We start from the raw sequence: 26,478 nt of genomic DNA, 5'->3' as shown, positions 1-26,478 counted from the left end.
CCTTGTTTATTATGTAAGTACCTAATTATTTTTTTATCAGCCATTTGTTCCAAGCCTGAAATTCAGTATATCTTCATACTTCCAATATTTCTTCATTAGTCTAGGATATTTTCGCTTCATACAGTAACAACTCAAGTTGTTTTTTGAATTTTGTTTGAGTACCCTTTCTTGAATTTCTACTCTTTGGAACCGAGGCCGAGGTATCGACATGAACAAAAATATTACAACAATAGGTGTGGTGGACCTTACTAATTTGTTATGTTTATTACAGCCATTGTACAATACTCTATTTGATCGTTGAGTTTCTTTTTTGTTCTTCTCACGAACTCTACTTTTTCCGAACATATGGCAGATTCAGTACTAAGAAATATTTAAAGTGACAATTCACAAGCGCTTGGTTAGGCCTAATTGAATAAAGTTTATTTGACTACTATGTAGTACTATTGTATATAGTTAGCACAAAACCTCACCTCTCATGGTTCTTAAGATGCTCTTTCCTCGTGAAATTCTTGTTACAGTAGGAGCAAACGTGCGGCGATTCGCCCGTATGCACGCGCACGTGCACGTTGAGTTGCTCCTTGCGCACGAACGCGCGCGGGCACAGCGAGCACTTGTGTGGAGGACTCTCGCCCGTATGCTGTCTGCACAGAGCACATTCCGATTGTATTATCGACGCGTAAACCCCATACACACAACAGTAATACCACAGCGATGTGAAATTCGTACAAATCGGAATGCACAATGCTGTGCTACTAGCATAACACCATTCGTAGACTCGAGTCGATTTTGAATCATTTACATCAACTTTTAATTGATAACTTTAAATAAAATTAAAAAAGTAATGCACACAACTGGTTCTAATGACTAGATCTGTCTACGAATGGTTTCAAAGAGTCTTCACACATGAGCTCAAATGTTTTGTTTAAATAAAACACAATAAAAGATGCACTATTAATTTTTAATAATAAAAAATGAAAAGTTGTAGCACAGCATTCATTACTTTATTCTAAATCCAACACTGACATACACGCTATTTAAACAAACACCTCCCAAACAAGTTTGAAAGCAAATTGTTAACATAAAGACTATTAAATCCCAAATAACGTCATAAAACAGTAATAAGCCATCTAAGTAGGGATGCATAGATAATTTATACGTCTAGATGACTGTGATCGTTGTGAAAGTGACGAAAAAAGTGGCGGCGAACTGTTAGTCTCTATTTTCAGTAACGCACGCACAGTCGCTATTTCAGACGTACCTGTCATGCACACAAAAGTTATTAAAGCTGCCCTGTTGTCATACGTTGTCTATCAGGAAAAAGCTCTATCTTGACGTAAAAATTATCTAAGTAGAGATGTGTTCTACAGTTTTTTTGAGAAAAGTATCGCAACAAGCACGACGTTAACCAGAAGGTAAATGAACGAAGGTGAATAAACGCCCTGCCCATTACAATGCGGTGCCTCTCAAGAGTCTCGTCAAGACTCCTTGAGATAAGATTTGAATTGAAAGCCTCATATAAAGCCTAATTTTTAAATAAACAAATTTAGTGCACATTCTCTGCCTTAGTTTTCGAGGAAGTGGTTAAAAGTTAAACCCTCTTAGGAACAGATGATAAGCTGCAATCAAAGTATGTGCTATGGGCACTTGAGTCAGCAGAATAGATGTACACATAAACCAGTGGAAGGCTCCTCTACACAAGATGCCGGCTAGGTTATGGATAACACAACGTCGCGTTTTTCTGCTGTGAAGCAGAAAAGTGTAAAGCGTTATTGCGTTTCAGTCTGAAGTGTGTCGTAGCTAGTGAAACTACTGGGCAAATGAGACTTAACATCTTATGTCTTGAGGTAACGAGCGCCACTAAGAATTTTATGGTTTTTCAAGAATCCTGAGCAGCACTGCATTATAATGGGAAGGGCTAACTATAGCAAGAGAAACATGTAAAAGGTACTGGTTCAGCAAAAAATGTGATGCAGCATCTGACAATTTTAAGATGACATCATAACTTTCATTGTTAACTGTAATTGTCCAATCTTCTCCGGTTAAAGCTATTGTTAATATTGAATAGTTAATGGCGACCTGTCAAAAGTGTCAAATACATATTCGATATTGACTTTATATCTCACTTTTATCTCACGGAATACGATGTTGCAAGACATTCCACAGTCTAAAAGCCAGTGACTTAAAAACCTTAACTACAATGGCTAACTATAACAACCTAGCAATGTATAAAAATGAGGCAAGCCGCCTGTTTACCTTATGTGGTTGGTGAGATGCTCCTTCCTGGTGAAGGACTTGCCGCAGTAGGTGCAGCGGTGCGGAGACTCTCCCGTGTGCTGCCGCACGTGGTTAGTGAGGTGCTCCTTGCGCGTGAACGACTTGGTGCAGAACGTGCACTTATGTGGCGACTCGCCTGTGTGCTGCCGGACGTGGTTCACTGGAATTAATATAATCCTTTGAATAAAGTATCATATTTTATCAAGGAGTTCTTATCTGTTCTTATCCGCATATACTCATTGTTCTATGGTTGGCCATTAAAGCTGAATCTGAATCTAATAAGACAGAATAGAGAATGAAGTAAAGTAAGAACGGTCGGCCTTCAGCCCAATATATAATAGAAAGTGAAAGGATGTATAAATAAGAATATACATATTTAAAAGAAGAAGATTGTTTTATTCTGCAACGAGTGAGGGAGGACACTCGTTACAGTATACAGTTATCGCCCAAGTTTAATGAAGACTTCAGGAATACGATAATGCTATGACCTAATTATAATTGATGACCATTATCATGAGTGTATCGATACATTTAAATAATGCTTCAAGTTTACTATTTAACACTAGGTTAAAATGATAATTAAATAATTTTATATTTTCATCATTTCAACTATAGAATTAAATCTCAAATTTTTAGTCTGTCTTTCTTCAACACACATGTCTAGGACATTAAAACCTCGTTTCTTTGAATCGGAGCCTGATGGATTCAGATTAGTCCTTATTAAAATCAAAAAAATAAGACGGAAGTTTAGCATTGACGCGAGAATACGGTAAGCGACGACTACGGCACACCTCTGGGGGTAAAATTGAACAAAGTTTATTAAACCCCATTAGTGAACTGCTCATGAAAAGGCTCAATAGAAGATACAAGTTTCTACTGGTTGTGGTCGTTGATTTCTTGAGCGACCTGCATGGCCGAATATATCGTATATGTGTTTATAAGTACATATTGTATATAAGTACATATAGATTTTTCGTCAGTAACATTGTATGATACAAGAATTAACACTTAACCTTTTGAAACAATAATAATTATTAAAACTTCAATATGCCAGAAGTGAACTATGAACTTCCATACATATACTTTTGTTATTTGTTCATAAAAAATATAGTTATCTAAGACTTTCCATCGTGCATGCCAACATAGCATAACAAGAACTAGGTGACTCATGCAATAATTGTAAGCACTGAGCACTTACCCAGATGGTCCTTCCTAGTAAATGCCTTAGGACAGTAGCCACACTGGAAGGGCGTCTCGCCGGTGTGTTGGCGCACGTGGTTGACGAGATGTTCCCTCCGCGTGAACGACTTGGCGCAGTAGTCGCAGCGGTGAGGCGACTCGCCTGTGTGTTGCCGCACGTGGTTCAGGAGGTGCTCCTTGCGGGTGAACGTCTTCGAGCAGAAGTCGCAACGGTGCGGTGTCTCGCCTGAAACAAATCAAACAGCACTGTTTATTATCGCGCTTTAGCTTGTATCTGATTCTGTAACAGTTTTATCTTCACCCATGCTTTAAATCCTCTATTAAAGATTCTGAAACAGGTAGCTTATTACCAACATTAAAACATCAAATAACCATTAATCATCCAAACGAGTGTTGTAATGTTGTACTGAATTTCATAACAACACTCCTATGTTTTTTTTCGATCCCTTCATGCGCAAAGAGTTGCAACAAACAGCCACATTCTTATTGCTCGATGCGTGGTATCTGTATATATTTCAAAAAAAGAACATTTGCGTTTAGGCGCGATCCACACTACCAGAACGTGGCGAGCCGTAAAAAAAAGTAGGTTATTCGAAACCCCGCCAATTTTCTTGAAAACATGAGGGATTCAAGTTTTGACAGAACATCGCTGGATATTTTAAAGGCTGCAAAAGAACATAATATTCAAGTGAATTTTAATAATTACACTACACAAAATATAAATTGCTACTAAAATAAATAATTCTTTAATTAATACTTAGTTTATTTTGTATATATAATCAGTAATAGATGATATTAGGTTACTACTAGGACTGGCTGTTTTAATGTTAGCAGTAAGCTAACTGTTTCAGAATCTTTTAGAGGATACATATTCTGGGTGTAGATAAAGTCTTGTATGCAACTATTGATAATTAGGTATTAAAACACTCGTGTGATACTATTATCATCCACATTCGTGTTTTAATACCTAATTATCAAGAATTGCATACAAGAATTTATCTACACCCATAATATGAAACATCTATTAAAGATTCTGAAACAGTTAGCTTACTGTTAACATTAAAAAAGCCAGTCCTAGTAACCATAATATCTACAACGGAGTGTTTTTATAAAAACGGATGATATAATGCTGTCCTGAATTTCATTACAACACTCGTTTGGATGATGTAATAGTTATTAGGTCATTGGGTGTTTGGAGGTTGGCAATAAGCTAACTGTTCCAGAACCTTTAATAGAGGATATAAAGCATGGGTGTAGGTAAATTTATTTTTCAACACACTTGCTCGTATAGTTATTACATCGTTCTTAGGTTTATAAAACGAACTATAACACACACGTATATAAAATATAATACACTAGTGCATAATAGAATTATCCCTACAAAGTTAAGAAAGTACCTAACTGAAAATTATATGTGAGAAAACACAACATTTACAATTTAACCGGATAGTACAGTTTTGTTTTGTAACAACAAAGAGGTTTTATGCCGCTGAAAATTCATTTACATTTTTGGAATCAATAAATGTGTCCCTAAATAAGACGAAAAAACATTTATTAATTATCAAATTATTTATAATTCACAATAATTTGTTATAAATGCATTTTATAACTAAAATTATAATTATGAAGTAGGCTGTATGTCATAATATATGTGATCAACCTTACATTTGGCGCGTACAAAAAGAAATTGCGCCCCATTTTCCATAACTTTCATATTATTTTGCTGAAACGATTTATGCAATACGTGTTTGTTTTTTCCTCGCGAGTGTGTTGTAAAAGTGCTTATGAAACTCGAGAGCAAGTTTCTCTCGAGTTTCATCATCATTTCATCTCACTAGACACTCGGCTGATTTCACACGAACACACTGCAACCCAGAGCCTCGTGTATAATGAGAAAATTAACTCACTTGTATCATAATATACTATTCCATCACACTCGCCCGTATCGTCCATTTTATTCACTATTTGGCTCACAATACAAGATATCTAAACACGAGTGCTATTTACATTACTGCAAACGGTAATACAAGCCTTGCTTGATGTTATGCCGATTATCTTGTCTTTGTGCCTGATAGCAAGTATTTTTGAATGTGGATGAAACGTTATTGTTTACCCGGGTAATACTCATATTTTTTAATACTTAAAAATAAGTTTTTATTTAATTATATTCAACATATGCATCTTATTATAATAATGGGAATTATTTTAGGGCGTTATTATGGGAATGGAAAATGTTGAATTGAATCTGTTGTAATATTTGCTATATGACACAGACGTATATATTGATAAAGGCTTACATACGCCGTATACTTATTTTTCATGCAAGCATGTTGAAAAACGTCGCATGAATCGCGTGTGCCGGTGATAACAACATTCTCGAATACCTTATCGCATAATAAATGCCACTTCGAGCGTAATGATCAGCATGCCTCACATTGTACAAAATGGTTCAAAAGACAAAGTAAGCACTTAAAACATTCTAGCTCAGTGTCAGGAGGTGATGAGGGGTGCACTACAAAGAAATTAAACGGAATTCGCGGTACTCAAGATCGTTTTATGATGTGTTACAGAAAGACAGGCAAAGTAGATAGCAAACGTCCCAGAGGACGTAGTCCCACGAGATGGGCGGACCAAATACGATTTTCTCTGAACATCATCTTCCACAATGCCCTTCATGAAGCTAAGCGACCGCAGCAGATGGAAATCATACGGGAGAAACTGATGCAGCGAGGGAGTCACGACCCTTAGTAATGAGGAAAACGACGCGAGGAGGACAAAAAGATATTGGTACTGTTAGGCAACTCTATCAGGTAGGTGAGTATATTAGGTGAGCCATAGGCTCGTAATGTCACTTACACACTTAACACACACATAAGTTATATTCAAATTATTATTAGTAATAGTTTAATAGAGATTATTAGGTTTATATACATATTAAATTTATAAAGAATAATACAAAAATCAAAAACTGCTACATATATTAATATCTACTAAAACTTGTAAATCCAAGCCTGACACCAAGCATACAAAGATACTCAAAATGGATACTGACCCGAGTGCCACAATATGTGGTTGGTGAAATGTTCCTTTCTGGTGAAGGCCTTGCTGCACAGTTCGCATCTGAACGGCGTGTCGTTCGTATGCGATCGCATATGGTTCACTAAATGCTCCTTCCTAGTATACTTCTTGCCGCAAATTTGACATTGGTGCGGCGTTTCACCTTTACCGGGCAGAAAATAAAATGTCTCATAAATGATGCAACTACGTTACAGCGTGCAAACTTGTTAGTTACGTCGGGTTAAAGGACAAAGTGGTTCTCGCTCACATTCAATGTTAAATAGTTGAATCATTCAATAAACTTCTACTTTCTGCACCACTTTTACCCCTTAATCTGGTGCAGGCTTGGTTTCACATTTTGTTTTGTTAATGTATACTTACTTCATTAACATTTTAAGCAACATAGTATACGAGTTTAGATAATTTATACGTCTAGATAGAGCCAAAGCTTGAGTGGTTTATATCTTTAGTGTGTATAAGATATAAAATCTTTAGTGTGCGTGACAAGCTACGTCTTACACTCGCGATTTGTATGTACTTTGTGTTAGTCGTGCATTGCTCAAAAAAAGGTTAACAGTCAACCTCAATTTTTTTCTACGTTTTCACAGCTGTTGCAGTCTATCTAGACATATCAATGATCTAAGTATATAAATAAATAGAAAAATACATGCATAAAGATATAATAGAAGAATTAGCAAAAGTGACTATTAAATTGTTAAACCAAACATACCTCAAATTATGATACTTTTAATATAGATATTCGTACCCATTGTATAAGTCAAGGTATATTGAGTGTACTAATCAATTTTTCTATTACTGTTCATACAGAAAAGGAGGACATCCATAAATCAAGTGATGGTTTTAGTAAGAAATACCCCCAACCACAATGATACCATTAAACTTACCTGTGAGGTGTACTTTCTTGAACGAAATTTTTAATTATTTTTAGAGTCTTTATTTAATACACGTACATAGGGTATAATATGAGGTATTCAGGAAGATTAGGCACCGTTATAAAAATGTCCAGGCTGACATGAAAACCAGCTGTTTCTAACCAGCATAAAAATAACATAAGGTCCTTAAATGCGAAATTGGAGTTTTGTATGGTCGGAACATTAATGATTTTTTTTATACATAATATATGTAATTAATCAAAGTATGTACCATTGCTATCTATGCACTTTTGCTATTTTATAAGTAGTTCATTGATACCTTTACTAAAAATAACTATTCGGATGGGAATCAACACAATGTTTGAAGGCGGTTTCGACTGCCCCATCGGAGTTGAATTGCAAGAAGTTACCCAAATTTCGAAAAAAATGGTAATCTGTTGAAGCAAGGTCCGGGGAGTTCGGTGGATGTCTTAGGCATTGCAATTGAAGATCCTTTAATTTGGTAGCGTCTGTTGTGCGGTGTGTGGTCTTCCGTAGTCCTGAAGCAGCAGTGGCCTGGAGCGATTGACTAGCCTCGTTTGTTTAGCAGATAGCTTTTCCATCATGGTTTACAGTTGTTGACAATAGACATCTGCCGTAATCGTCGGGCCAGATTTAAGAAAGCTGTAGTGAACGACACCGGCACTAGTCCAGCAAACGCTCACAAGTAACTTTTTTCGAGTAAATTTTCCCTTGAGGCAGGATTTGCTCACTAAGGTTAGCCGTTGCGATGAACGCTTTCGATTATCGTACGTGATCCACTTTTCACCACATGTGATTTGATTTAAAATTTTTCATTATTGTACAGGTTGAGTAATGTAACGCAGTATTCTAAGCGGGTTCGCCAGTTTGCTTTTTTACCTTCAAGTGGATTAAAACCACAGAATAGGTAAAAGACATTAGAATGGCCATCACGCGTAATTTGTATGGGAACCACTGCCGCCACTCAATGTGATACTACACGCCCTAGTTAAATAAACACAAGCATTCGCACACATACGTAACCACGAACGCAGCCCTATAATTGGTCAACACATAGATTATTGGCATCTCACGCCTATGAAGTTTCATATTTTTTTAGTTAAACTGTTATACTTCATGTATGGGTACATGAGTAAATTGATGTGCCACGCATAAAGAACAACCCGACTTTCAAAAATCGGTTTTGACATTTAAATCGAATATATTCAAATCATGTAAATAATAATCGAAAGGCACGGGCGATCAAGCCGTTCAAAGAGCACTTGATCTCCGACATCTCGAGCAGCTTTGCGTGCAGCGTTCAAATTGTTTGAGCTGATACTGGGGTGCAGGAGTTAATAGCTGTTTAAGACCAAAGAGAAAATATTTGAGATCAAAGTACGACAAGATGCCAATTTCATATGTAAGGACAATTCACTTGTGTTACGGATAAGTTGCTAAATTCAATTATTTATGACGAATATAGGTAGTGCGCCTGTTGACATTTTAGACTTGCGCTCAACCAAAATATATATTATGTTTAATGATATCTTAATAACGTTTATTTGAATGCAAACACACACACACCAGAGACACTTCTAATGTTCTAGTTTTGTAGTGATCTATATTGGTAAACACATTTATTGTTTTTTTTTTATTCGTTTATTCATGTAAGCAAACGTATTGATATAGATTCTCTTAGGCATTACAATAGAGAAAGAGTGGTGTTCTCACAAGCATTAATAGTTCACCCGAAGTTACATTTGTCTGTTTAAGATATAGAAAATAAAATAACAATGTTATACCTGTGTGCCACATGACGTGGTTCAAGAAGTGCTCCTTCCTAGTGAAACTCTTCTTACAGATATCGCAGCGATGCGGAGTCTCGCCCGTATGTTTCCGCACGTGGTTCACCATGTGTTCCTTGCGCGTGAACGTTTTGGAGCAGAACTGACATCTGTGATATAACATTGTTATGAAGTATACAAATAAAATATGTAACCAAAATTTATGAACGATGCGAGACTCAAACCCGAGAAACTTTCGGGTTCCGTTCGAGCGCTGTTACCAACTGAGCCAACCGGTCGAGTACACATGAGTCGTAAATTTTGGTATAAAAAGGCATAAAAGGCATTTATTTTCTCAAAATTGATTCCTTTAGAATTCTTTTTGATGTCATTTCTTATACTACTAGATACTACTACCGCTTCGGAAACAAATGGCGCTCTGAGAGAGAAGAAGCGGCGCAAGAAACTCTCCCAGCATTCTTTTTTTTGCGCTCTTTTCAATAAAAATATACAATATTGTACAGTCATTTCTATCGCTATAAAATAATCACAATCTAGTCCCCGGCTGTCCGATCATTTAGATATTCAGCAGTGGAGTAATAGGATTTACGAGAGCCATTTTTTTATAAAACATTTAAATTTATTTATAGATAATGCCTGAACAGTGGTTGGGACTTTATTGTAGAAGTGTATACACACATATATATATATATATATATATATATATATATATATATATATATATATATATATATGTTGTTCAACTCCCAGGTTGTGGCTCCATCTACAGGATCTACTTTACAGTGGATAATCTGCTCAACTCCGACAATTGCACATTAGGAAATTGTGTTGAACAAGTTATACCAAAATTACAGACGGTACCTGAGAGCAAATTGTTTATTGTTATGAAGTATATTGTGCAGTTATCGATTAGTAGTAAACTTACATCATTACTATAATTTAAAAATGACTATGAGCTGCTACTCCAGGAGTCAATAGTGTTGGGTCTACTGAAAACCTGTGCTACATTGGCCTTACGTCAGATTTATTCTTCTCTCTACCTCCCTTCGTTATTGTATTGACTGAAGGGTACTTGTTGGCCTTTATAACTAGCACTTTCTATTCTCGTATTAGGGACCATCCATAAATTACGTCAAGACCTTATAGTGTGTCACTTATTTTGACACCATATTTTTCAAATTTTATTTTTATCTAAGTATTAAAACATCCAATTTAAAGTTTAAACTACATTCCTAGTAAACTTGCAATGGGCATTATCTTTTTTTTTAATGTTTTGTTCATTTTTATATGTTTAATTTGATTGAAAACAAAAAAATATATAAGGCGAGTGTGTGTGGGCAAGTCGGTCACAGGAGACTTCGTTGAACATTCGTCCGTCGCTCATAGAAAGGTCCGAAACACCCGGAACCGGCGAACATGTATGAAAAGAATAATAAATGCAGAAGCGCGTGAGGTCTGTAAGGACAGAAGCAATGGCATTATATTGTCTCTGCTTAACCCGACGGGAACAAGGCGTGAGTGTGTGTGTATATGTTATTTGATTGAAAATTTTTATTGAAAAGTATTTAAATGTAAATAACAATAATTTCGGAACATTGCTGTTTTGATAATTTCATAATTTTCTAAATGTAAAATTGCGAAATATGTGACATCACATTAGGTAGGGAGGGTCTCACAGATGTGACTAGCTGTGACAAGGACGAGGGAGGGATAATAAAATCATGAAATTCATGTGATGCAATTTTTGGATGGCCCCTTATATTATTAGTATTAGTAGAAGTAAATATAATAACCTGTATGGAGTTTCCCCGGTGTGTGTGCGCACGTGATTGTCCAGGTGCTCCTTCCTCCAGAACGTCTTGTGGCACGTGGAGCACGCGTAAGGCTTGTCTTGAGCCAATCGCTTTGCTTGACGTTCCGCTGATTCGCCAGCTGTCAAATAGCTTTTATGTAAGACATTATTATCTTCACGTAACAAAACAATGACGTTCTATACACATGCAATGATATTTCATTCGCAGTTTGATAGCGGAACGGCAAAAGTGTGCTTAAAGACAATGTAAACACACTTTTCTTCTTAATCGTGTGTCAACAAGGACATATCATTCGCAGTCTGATAGCGGAACGGCAAAAGTGTGCTTAAAGACAATGTAAGCACACTTTTCTCCTTAAATGTGTGTCAACAAGGACATATCATTCGCAGTCTGATAGCGGAACGGAAAAAGTGTGCTTAGAGACAATGTAACCACACTTTTCTCCTTAATCGTGTGTCAACAAGGACATATCATTCGCAGTCTGATAGCGGAACGGAAAAAGTGTGCTTAAAGAAGATGTAAGCACACTTTCTCCTTAATCGTGTGTCAACAAGGACATATCATTCGCAGTCTGATAGTGGAACGGCAAAAGTGTGCTTAAAGACAATGTAAGCACACTTTTCTCCTTAATCGTGTGTCAACAAGGACATATCATTCGCAGTCTGATAGCGGAATGGTAAAAGTGTGCTTAAAAATAATGTAAGCACACTTTTTTCCTTAATAGTGTGTCAACAAGGACATCATTCGCAGTCTGATAGCGGAACGGCAAAAGTCTGCTTAAAAACAATGTTAGTCGTGTGTCAAACAACCAGCCTAAGTCTGCTATAAAAAGTGCTTAAACAATACGTTAACTACGCAAAAAAAATGGTGACTTATCAGCGGTAAGTTAATTTTATTTATACCTATAAATACACCTATAAACCGAGGAGAACACCCTATCGTAAGCAAGTTTGCACATAGACCCTCTCTCTCTCTCTCTCACATACACACACACTCACACATACACACACATTTACCTCTATCCTTTGGAATTTCAAGCTTTTTAGTCACTGTGTAAAAGTGGAATCCTGGTGACCAGTAATACAGGTATTTTATTACCTACCACAGGCACCAGCGATCCACGACCAAAACTTATGTATCCCCTGTATTTTTAAGTTTTCGCTATATTGTAATTTTGGTTGTTGGTGAGAAATAAAAGTCATTATTTTTATAATTATTATTATTATATAAGATTGGTTTGCCGGAAGCGTAAACAATTTCGTAAAACGAATATTCTTTCATGAAATATGGTACAATTATTGACAAGTATTCACATCCCTTTCTCTCCTGCTTGTCAGAATAAGACAGACGAAATGACGCGACAAGCATACAGTCTGTAATGAAAATTATAGTCGCTCTTTTTTTAAAGGCCCAATGAACAAGGAACAATGATAATCAATATTGTATTTTGTGTACAGAGTTTGTGTAGAGATAGCCGGTGAATGCGAACGGCTTACAAGAATGTGTATAACAAACTAGTGTTATTGACACGGTATTACAGACGTATCGTTAAACTAATGATAATTGATACTTATTTACACCGCAAATCTGTAAAAGCTAATCTTTTTCAGCTTTCCCGTACACGAGATATTGAATCAAGCTAGCTAGCAAGAGAAAGATGTGAAGAATTTAGTCAAATTGATGCACATACAAAAGTCCAAATTGGCCATATTTAGAATTTTACACAAGCTGTCATACAAAGATATGCAAAAAAAACCCTGGAAAAGATATCTACGTCTAAAAGACTTATTTTAACAAAATATTGAACATCATACATTGACATATCTGTCTGATAGCGGAACGGCAAAAGTGTGCTTAAAGACAATCTAAGCACACTTTTCTCCTTAGTCGTTTGAGTGTTTGTTCCTCTCATTATAATATATACTATAATCTTAACTTATTAGATCCAAATCCATTTGGAGCGTTAAAGAGTAATAAATATACACTCAAACAAATAAATCAACATACAAACTTTTGCCTTTCTAATGTGAGTGTGATTTTTGATTAAAAACGTTAAGAACTTCCGACTGAACAGATCTTGATCAGAAAATAGGGACAGAATGACAAATGTAAAACTTATAGTAACCCTAGTGTTAGTAAACCCTAGTATAAAACTAAATGCTACTTCACCGATGTCACTGTCCAAATCGGGTTCTAAATTCAAAATACGCAGCTTAAACTGAAAAAACGCTTTACATTGCTGCCTATTCACCAATAATATTTTATACAATTGGAGTAAACGCAGAAATGTATAAATGTGACATTCGCAGATTATTATGATGTAATTTGTGGCATGTGCCATATTTCGGCTTAGGTTTTGTATGACATGAATTAATTATAGAACGTCATAGCGTTCTATACACATACAAGGACATATCATTCGCAATCTGTTAGAGGAAAGGCGAAGGTGTGCTTAAAGACAATGTAAGTACACTTTTCTCCTTAGTCGTGTATCAACTGTCACTGTCCGAAACAAATCTGAACTGAATAAATGATTTACATTGCTGCTTATTGACCAAGAATAATTTGACAATCTATCAAAGCTTGTTATGGTGTAATTTGTAGCATGTTCCATATTTCGCGTTTTTATACGACGTGAATTGTCTATATGTATCTAACGCAGTGAACGCATATAAAACATGGAAGCATTTGTGACGTTTTAAAATAGCGCGATTTATACTATGGCTGGACTTACAAACTATGCCGGCACGCGGATCAGTATGGTTAGGCGAGTGAGAACGATTGAATCCCTGTCAGACGAGATTTTAAAAATAAAAAAAGATCATGATAACACCTATCAAGACATCTCAAACGTGATCAATCCAATTAAAAAATTAAGATTTCCTATTTTTCCAAGAAATTCACGATGCTATCTAAAGGCGCTGTACCAATATGTATCAGGAGTATTTATGAGGTTCAATGGCAATACGATTTGTTCTATGACATATCTAATGAAATCATTAGAAAAAAATACAGCTACAGTTTTTTTTACTTTATATGCACCCATACATTTCAAAGGGAAACTGCTTGATATACTCATCTCGCCAAAAACTAAATTTACATACGATTTTTCACGGTATATAAATTATATGCTTGTAATAAAGTGAGTCATTTAAATATTTCAAATATCAAATTGTATTCAGTGTTGTAACAATAACTTTCTCTACATTTTTATTTTTAAACATATCTATTTTGTTTGTAATTTTATAGTGCATTCGTTTTGTGTTTTAATTGATATTCTGGTGACAGTTAATTTATTATTGACAATTCATTTAGTATTAAAAAAAAAAGACTCAAAATAATTATATGAAGCCATCGCCGGCCATATTCTCCTGTAGCACCAGAGGAATCACAGAAGCGTTGCCGGCCGGCGAAGTATACGCATTTTTTGTAGGCATATACTAATCTAGTTCAAAATTCCATTTTTTTTATCATGATTGATCCCCTCACACATACATCGTCCACATATCTGACAAACATTGACAATTTTACTTTTCGTTACCGTTATCATGTCATGCCGAGAGCCAGAAACGTAAATCACGGTGTGCGCATTACAAAATAACTGACAAAACACATCCTAATATCGGCCTAGATTCTCTCTTCCAATAACACTCTCTTTATTATGCAGTGATAGTTTGTTTACTGTATTGTGACTTGATTGTGTGAATTTTTGGCGCTAATATACGGTAAATAGTATGACAAGACTGCTTCCATGTTTTATATGCGTTCACTGATACAATGACATTGTAAAATACATTAAAAAACACTAGACGCAAAAAGGAAGTGCGTGTAAAAAATAAAAATGATCACTTCGCCAGGTAACTAACGAAGTGATAACTACCATTTTATTTATGGTAAAGGAGGACAAACGAGCATACGGGTCACCCTGGTGTTAAGTGATCACCGCCGCCCACATTCTCTTGCAACACCAGAGGAATCACAGGGCCGTTACCGGGCTTTAAGGTGTACGCGCTTTTTTTGGAGGTATTTCGTATCGTCCCGGAAATAATGCACATGGAAGCTCATTCCACAGCTTGGTGGTATGTCGAAGAATGTTCCTCAAAAGCCGCACTGTGGAGGAACACCACATATCCAGGTGTTGAGGATGATATTCATACTTACTACTTAGACGTACGTTTTACTATATTAGACTAAAAGGAATGCAATATTTTCTTATTTTTATAATTTACGTTGACATAAATCAGACAGACGGATTATGGTAGTTTATGCTGTTAACTAAAATAGTGGGTCCTTACCAAGGTGACATTTTCCATGTTTAGACAGTTCCGTCGGATTGGCGAATGCCTGGCCGCAAACTTGACAGGTGTAAGGTTTATTTTCACCATGATAGCGCCTGCAAAGAGAAATTAACAAAATTAAGATGACACATATAAGAAATAAAAAATGCTGTGCATACAAAACGTAAAAAAAATTCTTCTTTGACGGAATAAAATCAAAAATCCTTCAAAATGTTTATACAATTGGAGAGACTTTTATATATTGAAATTTATGATACAATTGGTGTAGTTGACCAACTATTTGCAATTTCTTTAATTAATGTATAGGTAAATTAGTAATTACGCCTAAACTGCCCTAATAACCATTTGTTTAACCAGTTTGATGAGGACAATAAAATATGCCCAAGCTAATTACTGCTTTGAACAAGCATTTTATTTTCAACCTATAGGATTAACTTATTGCCTAGGATTAAAATAATGATTCCTTAATACTAAGCTAAACATTTGTGAATATTCTACTAAACAAGTGTTACAAATTAAAATGTCAACTATATTATTCATGTTAAGTTATTATTTTAAAAATCTCTGATGTTAAAACATAATCATTAACCACATAATTTCTATTTTAAGGCAATGTCACTGTTGGATTGTACTAAATTTAAGATTCTTATTTCTTTGACTGCATCAAGTAATGTACTACCTATATATTTTACTTTGATAAAGAACTTTTAAAATTAAATAAATTACCTATGTACAATAAGCTGATAGCGGTAGGCGAATATCTTATTGCAGAGGTCACATGGGTGTGGCCCGGAAGATGACTCCGTGTCGGGGAGCGTCGCAGATGCGCTCGTACTGGCTTCTACGTCCACTTGGTACATCACTGGCTGCTAAACACAAAATGCATATTATAAGTCTTAAATTACAGGCTTTAAAATGGCTTTTCTTTTAATAATAAGCTAATAAATATTATGTTATGTATGTACGTACATAGGCACATACATGAATTTGCTAGAAACTATCATAACCATTGTATCACTGACACCTCACATACAAGTTTTTTTTTATATCATCGAACAATGAACATATTCATTATATATTATATTATATATATGGGTTATAGGTGAAGTCTTCAATCCCCACTTCACTTCACAAAGCTACCAAAAGCTGCTTAGTTGAATACATCAAATTCAACTGGTGTGTTCAAAAAGCTTGTCCATCAAGATTATTTTTGATTTCCTTTCGAGTCATCATCACCCTCATTCAGCAAAGCATAAAATGTAGAAGTTACCTTAGCTTGTGGCTGTTGTGGTGGTGTCTGCGCCTGCTGTGTTTGCTGGGAATCTGTATTGAGTTTTCCAAACACCTCATGGTAGGCTAGGAGTTGTGATAGGTCCTCCACATTCACCTTGTACATGGCATGCATATCATTGTCTGTGCCACCTCCTGATATCTTCACTACAGCCCCTTCCATACCCATTGCACCAACACTCTACAAAGAAATACAAATTTGAATTACGACAGTCTTGAGTTAGATAGTTTTTTTGATGACTGAGTCTGCCCAGATGGTACAGGGTGGTTAAATGCCAGCTGGTTATTTGTGATGTTGAGCGGTTAACGGGTGATACTTTACGTAAAAATATCTTCTGCCTGTGAAGTCGTATGCGTGGATTAGCATCTAGCGTGACAATATGTAGTCCTAAGCTCTTGTTAATATTTGTGCAGAATTGGACAAAAATACTTTCTTTGGATTCGGTATTGTTTTAGAACAAACAGCAAATATTGTTTTAAAAAATTATCTATAAAAATATTTTTGTTATATATTTAGATACTGACGAAAACTTAAATGAATATGCATTATACTAGCAACGAAATGGAGCGCAGAATTTGATTCACCTTCTTTGATTCAGTCTCTATAAGCTACGTTCTATGACATGACGTATTGAACGTTATGAAAAGTATTACAACCACGCATAGAGTCCGACAACTTCGGTGCGTGGCCATCCCACGCGGTGACAGACGGTTGCGGGGAAAGGCAACGTGTGAGACTACCGTGCAAATTCTTCTCAGGATTGTTGATTCTCATGATTGTTTTACGGTAAGTAAAGGCGCCGCTACGGTACTCACTTAGCCATCCTGTGAAAACAAGCCTACCACTGAGAGACTGTCTTAGATCGTGCAGTGAAACCTCTTATTAATACGCTTCCTAAAAATGTACCTACAACTTTCCATCAACACTGCACCTGGTCGCAAGACAGGAACTAACCAAGCTTGACTGGAACTCAAAGTTCTAGACTGCCCTGAACGACACGCTAACATCATCGCTTATGAGATCTCTAAAAGAAATAATACCTAAATATCCCATGGAAACAATGCGTAAATCCATACATACGTTTCTAGATAGATTAAAGAACAGCATTAAAGCCAGAGATAGTCATTTCGAATAGAATTGTTTTTTGAAGTTATACTTTTATTGGCATGTTAAGAAAAATTATCAGAGTGAATTTTAACGATGCACACGCACACCGTTACGCAAAATCAACACCTTAGCTGGTCTATTTGTATCCTACTTCAGCTACCAAGACTCTTGTAACCCATCTACTAAATTATATGTCTACGAGAATTACATAAATTTCAATTTATATAGAAGTTTTAAAATAGAATAATTTCTCTCCAATTGTATAAAAATAATTATTTAATGATATTTAATTAAACTTTATTTAACTAAATTATGTGGTATAATAATATTTTCATTTGTTGTAGTTATATATTCTTTATTGTTCAATATTGTTTTTTCTAGAAACGTAAAATAGCATGAGGAATATTTTTTTAAGGATTTTTATTTTATCACGTCTAAGAAGAATTATAGATGCTGCTGGTGTTAGATGCAAATAAGATACTGCTCAAGAAAGTGGCAACAGTTGCATACGGAAATAACGTCATTACTAAAGCTTTTACAGGGCTAATTATAGGAATTCGGTAACAGGATTCTCTAGCATTGAGTAGCAGAAATTCATGCTGAAGTAATAGATGGAAAAATATCCTCAATGGTAATTGTCATTTAAGTAATGGCATACATTCATAAGTTGTAATAAGTTGTAAATCATGTCATCTGTGTATTGATTTTAAGCGATTTAATTTGCAAATTCGTGGGGTTGGGCACACAGTCTGCTATAGCAAGGAAGTTTAAGGACACTTTTAGTTACTGGCTTCAACAAGATTGTGGGAATATCTAAAAAAGCGTTCTGTACACATCATGGACATATCATTCGCAGTCTGATAGGGCAACAACAAAAGTGTGCTTAAAGACACACGACTTAGGAGAAAGTAGATAAATGTAAGCACACTTTTCTCCTAAGTAGTGTGTCAACTGTCACTGTCCAAATCAAATCTGCACCGAATAAATGTTTAACATTGTGCTTTATCACCAAGAATATTTGAAACAAGTTGAAATTGCGCTTGCTGCCCGGTTTTCATTGATACTCTTTATTCCCCAAACATACCAACTACCATACCCTGTACCACACGGGATTGTGTTTCCCAATAGTTTGTAACATAACATAATGTAACAGTGAAAACATTGGGATAACAAAAAAGACAACTGAATTCTATAAATATTCAATGAAAAATTATAAGCTAAAAGGAGATAAAGTATCTTCTATTATTAAAAATATCAGGTTAAGTAACATCACCAACTCAACGTGGTTGGAACACACACCTTCAAATCAATTCCTTTAATTTCCTTAATATCCGAAGCCGCAGCATACTGTGCAGATTCAATTTTAACATTCTTCTCATCTTTTACAATGAGGGAGTCAGCGGCGCTCGTCTCTATCGACGTGGTGCCATCTGGGTTCTGAGTCACTAGTATGTTGGCAGGTTCTCCGGTAGCCTGCTCTATACGGACCACACTGTCTATGACCTACGGATACAAGTTTAATATTAGAGCGGAAAAACTAGACTGGACATTTTTTTATTAAAGAGAGGACAGACGAGCGTACGGGTCACCTGATGCTAAGTGATCACAGCCACCCACATCATTTGCAACACCAGACCGTCGCTGGGCCATAATAAAGTGAACGCGCTTTTTTGAAGGTGCCCATGCGGTATCGTCCTGGAAACACCGCACAAGGAAGCTCATTCCACAGATTAGTCGTACGTGGAAGAAAGTTCCTTGAAAACCGCACTGTGAAGGAACGCCACACATCCAGATGGTGGTGATGATATGCTAATTTATGGCGTGTCTTGCGAAGGTGGAATTCGGCGGCAGGATTCAGGTCAAACAGCTCTTCGGAACGCTATTGATAAATGCGGTACACACAATGAAGCGACGTCTCTACGAACGCCAAGTGATCTAGCCGTGCACAGAGCACTGGGTCGTCCCCGACAATTCGAGCAGCTCTGTTTGGTTTCAAAATTGGACTGTGTTTTATAAATGTTAGCAATGTGTTCAATCCTGACTACACTTAGTGTTACTACACAGTCCAAGTTAAATCCAAAATTGAAATATTTTTAAGTCCCTGGACCAATTCAAACCTATTTGACATAATGGCACTCCCGTGATATACGCGGTAGACGATGCAGACAGAACGCCAAACGACTTTGATTCGAGTCGATCTTCGTTTTATACGGTCAAATGGAAGCTAGTACTGGGGAGCGCCCGCCCAGAAAAAAGTTAATACTCTATGTGAGTAAAATTAGTGGTCATTAAATATAGGTTTGCTTGTAACTTAAGTAGTAGTTATTATTTAGAGCATTGGTAACAATACCATCAAATCAAAACAAAATACAATCAAAGATGAATATTTAAATAATTTCTCAATAAAGTCAATTACAAGAAAAACCCCCATTAGGTATAAAAAAATTCTTGATGTAGGTTAGATGGTAGACCTTGGTTGGACCTCCATTTTTTAAACATAATGAGAGTACTTCAACAACAAGTAGTGGTAATCCACATAAGGTAGTCTAATTAATTTTGATAACTGCAGAGAAGCCGGGTGGATCAATAAGTTATGAGTTCAGAGCAGCAAACTGCAATTCTCAAATCTTTGCAAGTAAATATGGTCAACTTCACATGCAGATTAAAATAGCAATCTATACAAACATTATATAGATTTTTCTTTCGAGAATATCAAACAAACAAAGTTATGTTGTTACAAAAAAAGATTTATCATTTGGAATTTCTCTATAATTAGTTTTGGAGGTCTAATATATTGTTGTTCAAGCTAGAATAGATAATTAAACAACAAGTTGGGTTCAGTACTATTGTCTTTGCATTTAAAATGACAATTTTTATTTATTAAAGAGGACTGCAATGCTTAGGGTCACTTGATGGTGTGTGATCACCATGGCCAATACACTGTTGTAACACCAGAGTAATCAAAAGAGTTTAGACAGCCTTATAAGTGTGACCTAAACATACATATAAATTAAGAAATATCATATTTTCCCCTTAAATACTTTTCGATAGTAAATTAGTAAGTTTGTAATTAGTTAGTTTCCTCAGTGCTAAAATTTACAATTAACTTCTGTCACATAAGGATTCAAAGAGCCACTTAACCATTGGCAATCTTTTGATAGCTGAAAAAGAAAGTACAAACCTGGTGGTGTCCCACAATCTGTTGCAACTGATGCACAGTGAGGGTGTGGTCCGAAGGCATTTTGATGGAATCATGGAGATCGTCCTTTTCCATCAACTTGCTGCTGCCAGGTTCCACAACTGTTACGATGCCATCCTCACTCACAGTAAGTTGAATCTAATGGGCAATTCATAAGCTATTTACAACAAAAGTTTGATGAATGTGATATAATTGGGTTGTTATTCTTCTAGTTGACTGGTTTAAGTGAAGTATTTTTTACACATGGAACAATCAAGGAACTGTAGTTGATGTGATGGTAAATCAAACGGAATTTTAAAATTTGCTTTAATATTAAGTCCAAATAAAAATGCTTTGGTAATTAAGTATATTGTTTTGGCCATATCTTATAAACGAGTTTCATACACATTTCACAATTGTCTAAGAACATGGCATCCAGCTGCATCTAATTTAATTAGTACAGTTGGATGAACTCACTTTCGACTAACTAGGCACCCAGGGTCTAATTGAATTATTATTTAGTACAAGTTCTGCATGTTGCAGTAAATGGATAAGCAGGGGATAGATGTTTTGGAACCAAGGTCTTGGAGAATAATTATATATAGGGGATTGTGAAAGAGGTTCGCACTTACATCATTGACTTGGCCTTGGCTCCATGTATTTGGCAACAACCAGCTTGGTGTTCTGCATTAGTACAGTCCCATTAGATACATTTTAGGTTTCGACTGCCAGTATACAGACTATTTTGTAGTCTAGGAAGTGAGAAGACACTTACATTTGACATTAAAATCTATACACAGATGTCAGACAATACAGGAGCAGGATATTTAAAGGTAGAAAAGAGTGAAAGAAGTTGGAAGAGGCATCTGTCAATAGACAAACAGATAGAGATAGATATTTAGTTAAGGATAGTATGTGTATTATATGTAATTTCTACTAACTGAATAAGGGCTTATATTATTATTATAAGGTCAGGCAAAGACATGGGGACATGTCTAGTGATTGTGATATGGTGTGATAATATTGGTGTAACAATAATCATTACTTGAACTGGATAAATTATTTAGATTGTATAAATCTACACAATTATTTTTATACTTTTTAGTGCATATTATACCCATTGTTAATATTTTTCATTTTCAGTGTATCTGAAGTACACCAACTAATAATTTATCTAAATATGAGTAGATCTACTAAACTTTGCATTGCAATTATATTACAGAGAAAATAAAGAATTATCTATAATGTATCTGTTCACCCAGTCGAAAGTTCATTGGTAACAAACAAAAAAATACTGAGAAATTGAGAACCTACTCCTTTTTGAAGTCGGTTAAAAAATAAGGTAGCACTGTAACATCTTTAAAGAAACAATACTTCCACAGCACAAAAAGTGGCTAAAATATTACAGTAACAGATACATACCTCACTGACCTGATGTTTTATGATTAGCATGAAATGATAACAGTACATAATATATTATACATTACCTTCATGTGATTTGTCAAATAAGTAGCGGTTTACTTTCAAGTGTTGTACTTGTCAATCATAAAATAGCTGTTATTATTTAATATAAATTATTGTATTTATTAATTATTTTCTCTATAGTTATGTAAAACAACATGAGCACTCATTCAATAATACATTAAACCCATGAGAGCTTGATATTAAAGTTATAATTATTAAACATGTATATTTTTTAGGTTTTGAAACAACCCTCATTTAAGATTGAGAAAACTTACAATAATTTGTGAACATATCTTCAATCACATGTCAACAGTATTACTTTCATTAATAACATTAACCTACATTTAGTTGAATTCTCAATACAGATAAAATATTTGAATAAACCAAAAAGTTTAAACATGTTTTTAAACAGACCCTAAGAATGTTTCCTACAGTAATTTTAAAGATGAAACAATCAAAAACGACCAAACCGAACAAAGCTGATTAGCACATTACATGAGCGAACAGGCATCTTTCAGTACTCTGTAGCAGCAAATACAGCAAAAACCTTTATGCAGAAGCTATCCTTGTACATGAAGAAAAGCATAACTGTTTATTGTAGTTTCACAATTTTTTTGTTAAACTACAGGTTAAATACTCATTAATTATATACTATCCTAAACTCCTTCATTATATGGTCTGGTAAAAAAAATAATATGACTTCCGGTCAAATAGTTACTGAAAATCTGTTTTAAACCTAACTGGTTCAATATTAAAATAGGCACCTTGAGAGGAATGTGATAAAGTATAAGATAATATATATTTACAAACCTGTTGGTTGGAATGTTCAGGTCTTGTTGCTGCTAGAAGTTGTTGTTGCAACAAATGATTTTGTGTATGATGACCCTAATAAAAAAAATAATAATTTTTATTACAAGGTAGTTCAACAAATAACGGTAGATAAATAACTTCTAACTACTAAGCCTCGACTGGGAATGGAGGCAAATTAAGAAATGGAAAGGGTCCACACAATTTCCTACACACCTCTTCTCAAACCAGAGGCATTTCTCTTTCAATGTGTGGTGAATTCTAACTTTCAATGAGTGATTTTTAAAATCCATTTTGAAAACAAAGTATTTGGCAATATTGTAGCACTAGGCTTCATTTAAAGTTGGTTAGAAGTTATAACAAGAGCTGCAAACATTTTTTTTTGTGAAATGACAAATTTGCCTCTATTAATACTCTCATTGCATAATTTTGGTTATAGAGCTGTGCTAATTATTATTATGGAAAATGTACATTCCTCACAAGAAAATTTTATTTTTCAAATTAAAAGTTGTTTTGATGTCGTAACCCAGTCTCTCACATTGTATGAATACTTATCCTACTAATATCTTCCCTTTCTTGGTCCATGCAGAATGGGATATCTATGCCAACTTAATGGCTGACAGGCTTACCCTGCATGTTTTAATATGACAACTCTCTCTGTTATCCCTACTAAAACATTTTATTGAGATAAAACCTTTAGTATTACATAATATGTAAGTTTCCTGTCAATTATATATGGATATGTAAAGTATGTTTCCAATTACACTATTGTTCAAATAAATACAGTTTAAATAACTGTTGTAATGACCATTCATGTAATATACAATAGTGAACAGAGTCATTATGTCATCAAGGTCAAATCTGGATCATATTGAAAATTGATGAGTTTAAACAATATGCATCTTAAGTAAGAGCTCATTGGCCTACTAGAAACATGTCCAAGCAGTGTCATATATTTTACATATTATACATTAACTTACACAGATAACATTAAAACATTCATTCAAATGAACACCTTATTTGAGACAGTCTATTGTATAAAACACTGCCTAATCATGTAGGTAGTTTTGTTTCAGGCAATTTCGGAGCATGATTATTAGTTTAGTTATTTATTATATGTCATTTTTGACATTGCTTTATCAAATAATTTTTATCTACCATATCTAAGCCATGATGTTGCACAAACTCCAGGCGATTACTGGGCTGTTGATGGGCTGACTGAGAGTTAACAGTCACTTGAGAACTACTTGAGTTCTGTTGTGAGGACATTTCTTGTTGACTATGGGACACCAGAGAATCTGCAACAATATTAAACATTAAAGAAGTAAATCTTCAAATAATAGTTATAATTTGTCTTATACATAGTGTTGAGTTACTCCAAGTTGAAAATTACTTCTCCCTGTCATGTAATTCTGTAGTGACCAAGTTTAGATTAAGATAAAAAGTTTTAAACTAAGAATAACTTTAATTTGTGTTTTTTAAAAACACAGATTAAGTCAAAATGCAAATGCCTATCATGCCTAAAGGATAAATAAATTAGGAAGTGAAGCTATGTGTATATGGGTTAACTCATACACACAAGTCATTATGTTAATAAATGTATTGGTATGCTATATGATATGTTAATAAATCTGAGATTCTTGCACCTGATTTGAGGCATATCTTTTCAGATGGGTTAGTATAAGTGTTTAAGCAAACGAAAAGGTAGAAATAAATTACCATGTCCTTGTCCAGACTGAGTAGTAATTAATTGAGATATAGGTATTTGTTGACCCCCAGCGGCTGACACTGTAACTTGTGGTTGAGCACTATGATGTCCCAGAATAATATTAGGATCACCATTAAGTAAGCTAGCATGTGATTGGCCAAGATCCTGAAAATATAATGTTTTTAAATCATCTTAATATTTTCTTCTTGTTAAAATGATTCTTTTGGAATGGATGGATGGATTGGATGGATTATTTTTACAATAGAATGTAATTGCATCCATCAAACAAATAACCACTGTTTCCAGAGAAATAAACAGAATAATGAAACTGAATTATACCTAATTACCACATTAAGCAGATTTTATACTCCATAAATGTTTTTTTTGGAAATTTATGTATTTTTATGAATATCAATTTCTTTGTTTACCTGTACAGGTTTCCCATTTTCAATTCTAGTGCTTGCAGGTAGCCCATACAGAGAGACTTGTGGTATTGGACCGGGAAACAAATTTGTAAACACCCAGTACTTGGCAACGCTCGATAACGCAACATTTACTGCCGAGTTAACTCTTAGGTCTGTTGCAGAAGTGGTTGGGGCTTGCTGTTGTTGCTGGCCAGATTGTACTCTTTGGCCCTGGGAAAGAAAAAAATAAATAAATAAGCAACAACTAATTGTGTATGTACTTAATTATTGTTCTCAACTTATTATGAGAAAACATTTTTTCCGAACCTCTGAATTGGTTGAAGTCTGTCCACTACCTCCACTGATACTGTGGTGGTCCTGATTCATCGTAATGTTAAGTACTAACTTATTAGACTCGTTACAATAAAATCTCACAGTTCTTGATTTATATGATTCGGCATTGTCAAAGTATGACTGTCACTGAAATGGAGGCGCGGGGGACGCGACGGACCGCCATTGTGAAACTTAGCACACAAAAACATTTTGTAAACTATTGCGGTAAAGTCTTAATTAAGCTTGCAAAATTTTGCATTTAGTCAATAATCTTCGAATATACTACACGATACTTTAATTGCACTATAAAAATACACTTAATACGAGTAAAATGGCTTTAATTTACTGATAATCTCCATTTTTACACAACCGCGGATGCGACGAATAATTTTGCCATACCCATGTTTGCCAACATGAACATTACTTATCAAGCGCCCTTCTGATTGTTGAAAATTTTATAATATCTGATAACATTTACATTATATTTACAAAATAGTATAACGTTATTTTTAATTTTAAAATTCCGATATTTTCAATGCATTATTTTGCATTAATTTAATATACAAAATGAACCTATGGGAGAGTCAAATTCACTTCGTGTATGTTATGTTGGCAGCCCAAACATTGAAGTTGCGTTCCGAAAATTATAAAATGTGGACTTTTCTTGGTGTTATTTTATAATTGAATAAAAAAATAATTTAACTTTAACGAATAGAAATAAGTAAACAGTAACGTTTCTAATTTAATTAATTTTAAATAAGTATCTCTACACTTGTATATTTGTACATTTGAATATACACATAGAACCACAGACTATATGACCTGTATGGCAAACCATTTGT

General features: G+C 34.9%; 1 protein-coding gene across 6 annotated transcripts in view; it reads right to left on the bottom strand.

Moving 5' to 3' along the window:
• Nucleotides 1–26,012, bottom strand: part of LOC126978627 (zinc finger protein 271-like) — a 41,563-nt gene extending 15,551 nt beyond the window's left edge. For 2 of the 6 annotated variants that reach the window (XM_050827606.1, XM_050827609.1), the window contains exons 1-16: nt 25,631–26,012; nt 25,328–25,534; nt 24,911–25,064; nt 24,350–24,489; nt 23,195–23,269; nt 20,924–21,079; nt 19,042–19,245; nt 16,615–16,815; nt 16,071–16,213; nt 15,342–15,439; nt 11,026–11,164; nt 9,230–9,381; nt 6,527–6,694; nt 3,473–3,700; nt 2,254–2,434; nt 471–641 (exon numbers count right to left, since the gene is read on the bottom strand). In XM_050827606.1, the coding sequence (XP_050683563.1) occupies nt 471–641; nt 2,254–2,434; nt 3,473–3,700; nt 6,527–6,694; nt 9,230–9,381; nt 11,026–11,164; nt 15,342–15,439; nt 16,071–16,213; nt 16,615–16,815; nt 19,042–19,245; nt 20,924–21,079; nt 23,195–23,269; nt 24,350–24,489; nt 24,911–25,064; nt 25,328–25,534; nt 25,631–25,690 (2,477 nt within the window). In that variant the 5' untranslated portion in view covers nt 25,691–26,012. The remainder of the gene's footprint in view (nt 1–470; nt 642–2,253; nt 2,435–3,472; nt 3,701–6,526; nt 6,695–9,229; nt 9,382–11,025; nt 11,165–15,341; nt 15,440–16,070; nt 16,214–16,614; nt 16,816–19,041; nt 19,246–20,923; nt 21,080–23,194; nt 23,270–24,349; nt 24,490–24,910; nt 25,065–25,327; nt 25,535–25,630) is intronic. The other 4 variants (XM_050827610.1, XM_050827611.1, XM_050827607.1 and 1 more) reach the window with 3 other exon arrangements.
• Between the last annotated feature and the right edge of the window lie 466 nt (nt 26,013–26,478).

Source organism: Leptidea sinapis, chromosome Z, assembly GCF_905404315.1.
Source record: "Leptidea sinapis chromosome Z, ilLepSina1.1, whole genome shotgun sequence".
NCBI lineage: Eukaryota > Metazoa > Arthropoda > Insecta > Lepidoptera > Pieridae > Leptidea > Leptidea sinapis.
This window is presented reverse-complemented; position numbering and strand designations above follow the sequence as displayed.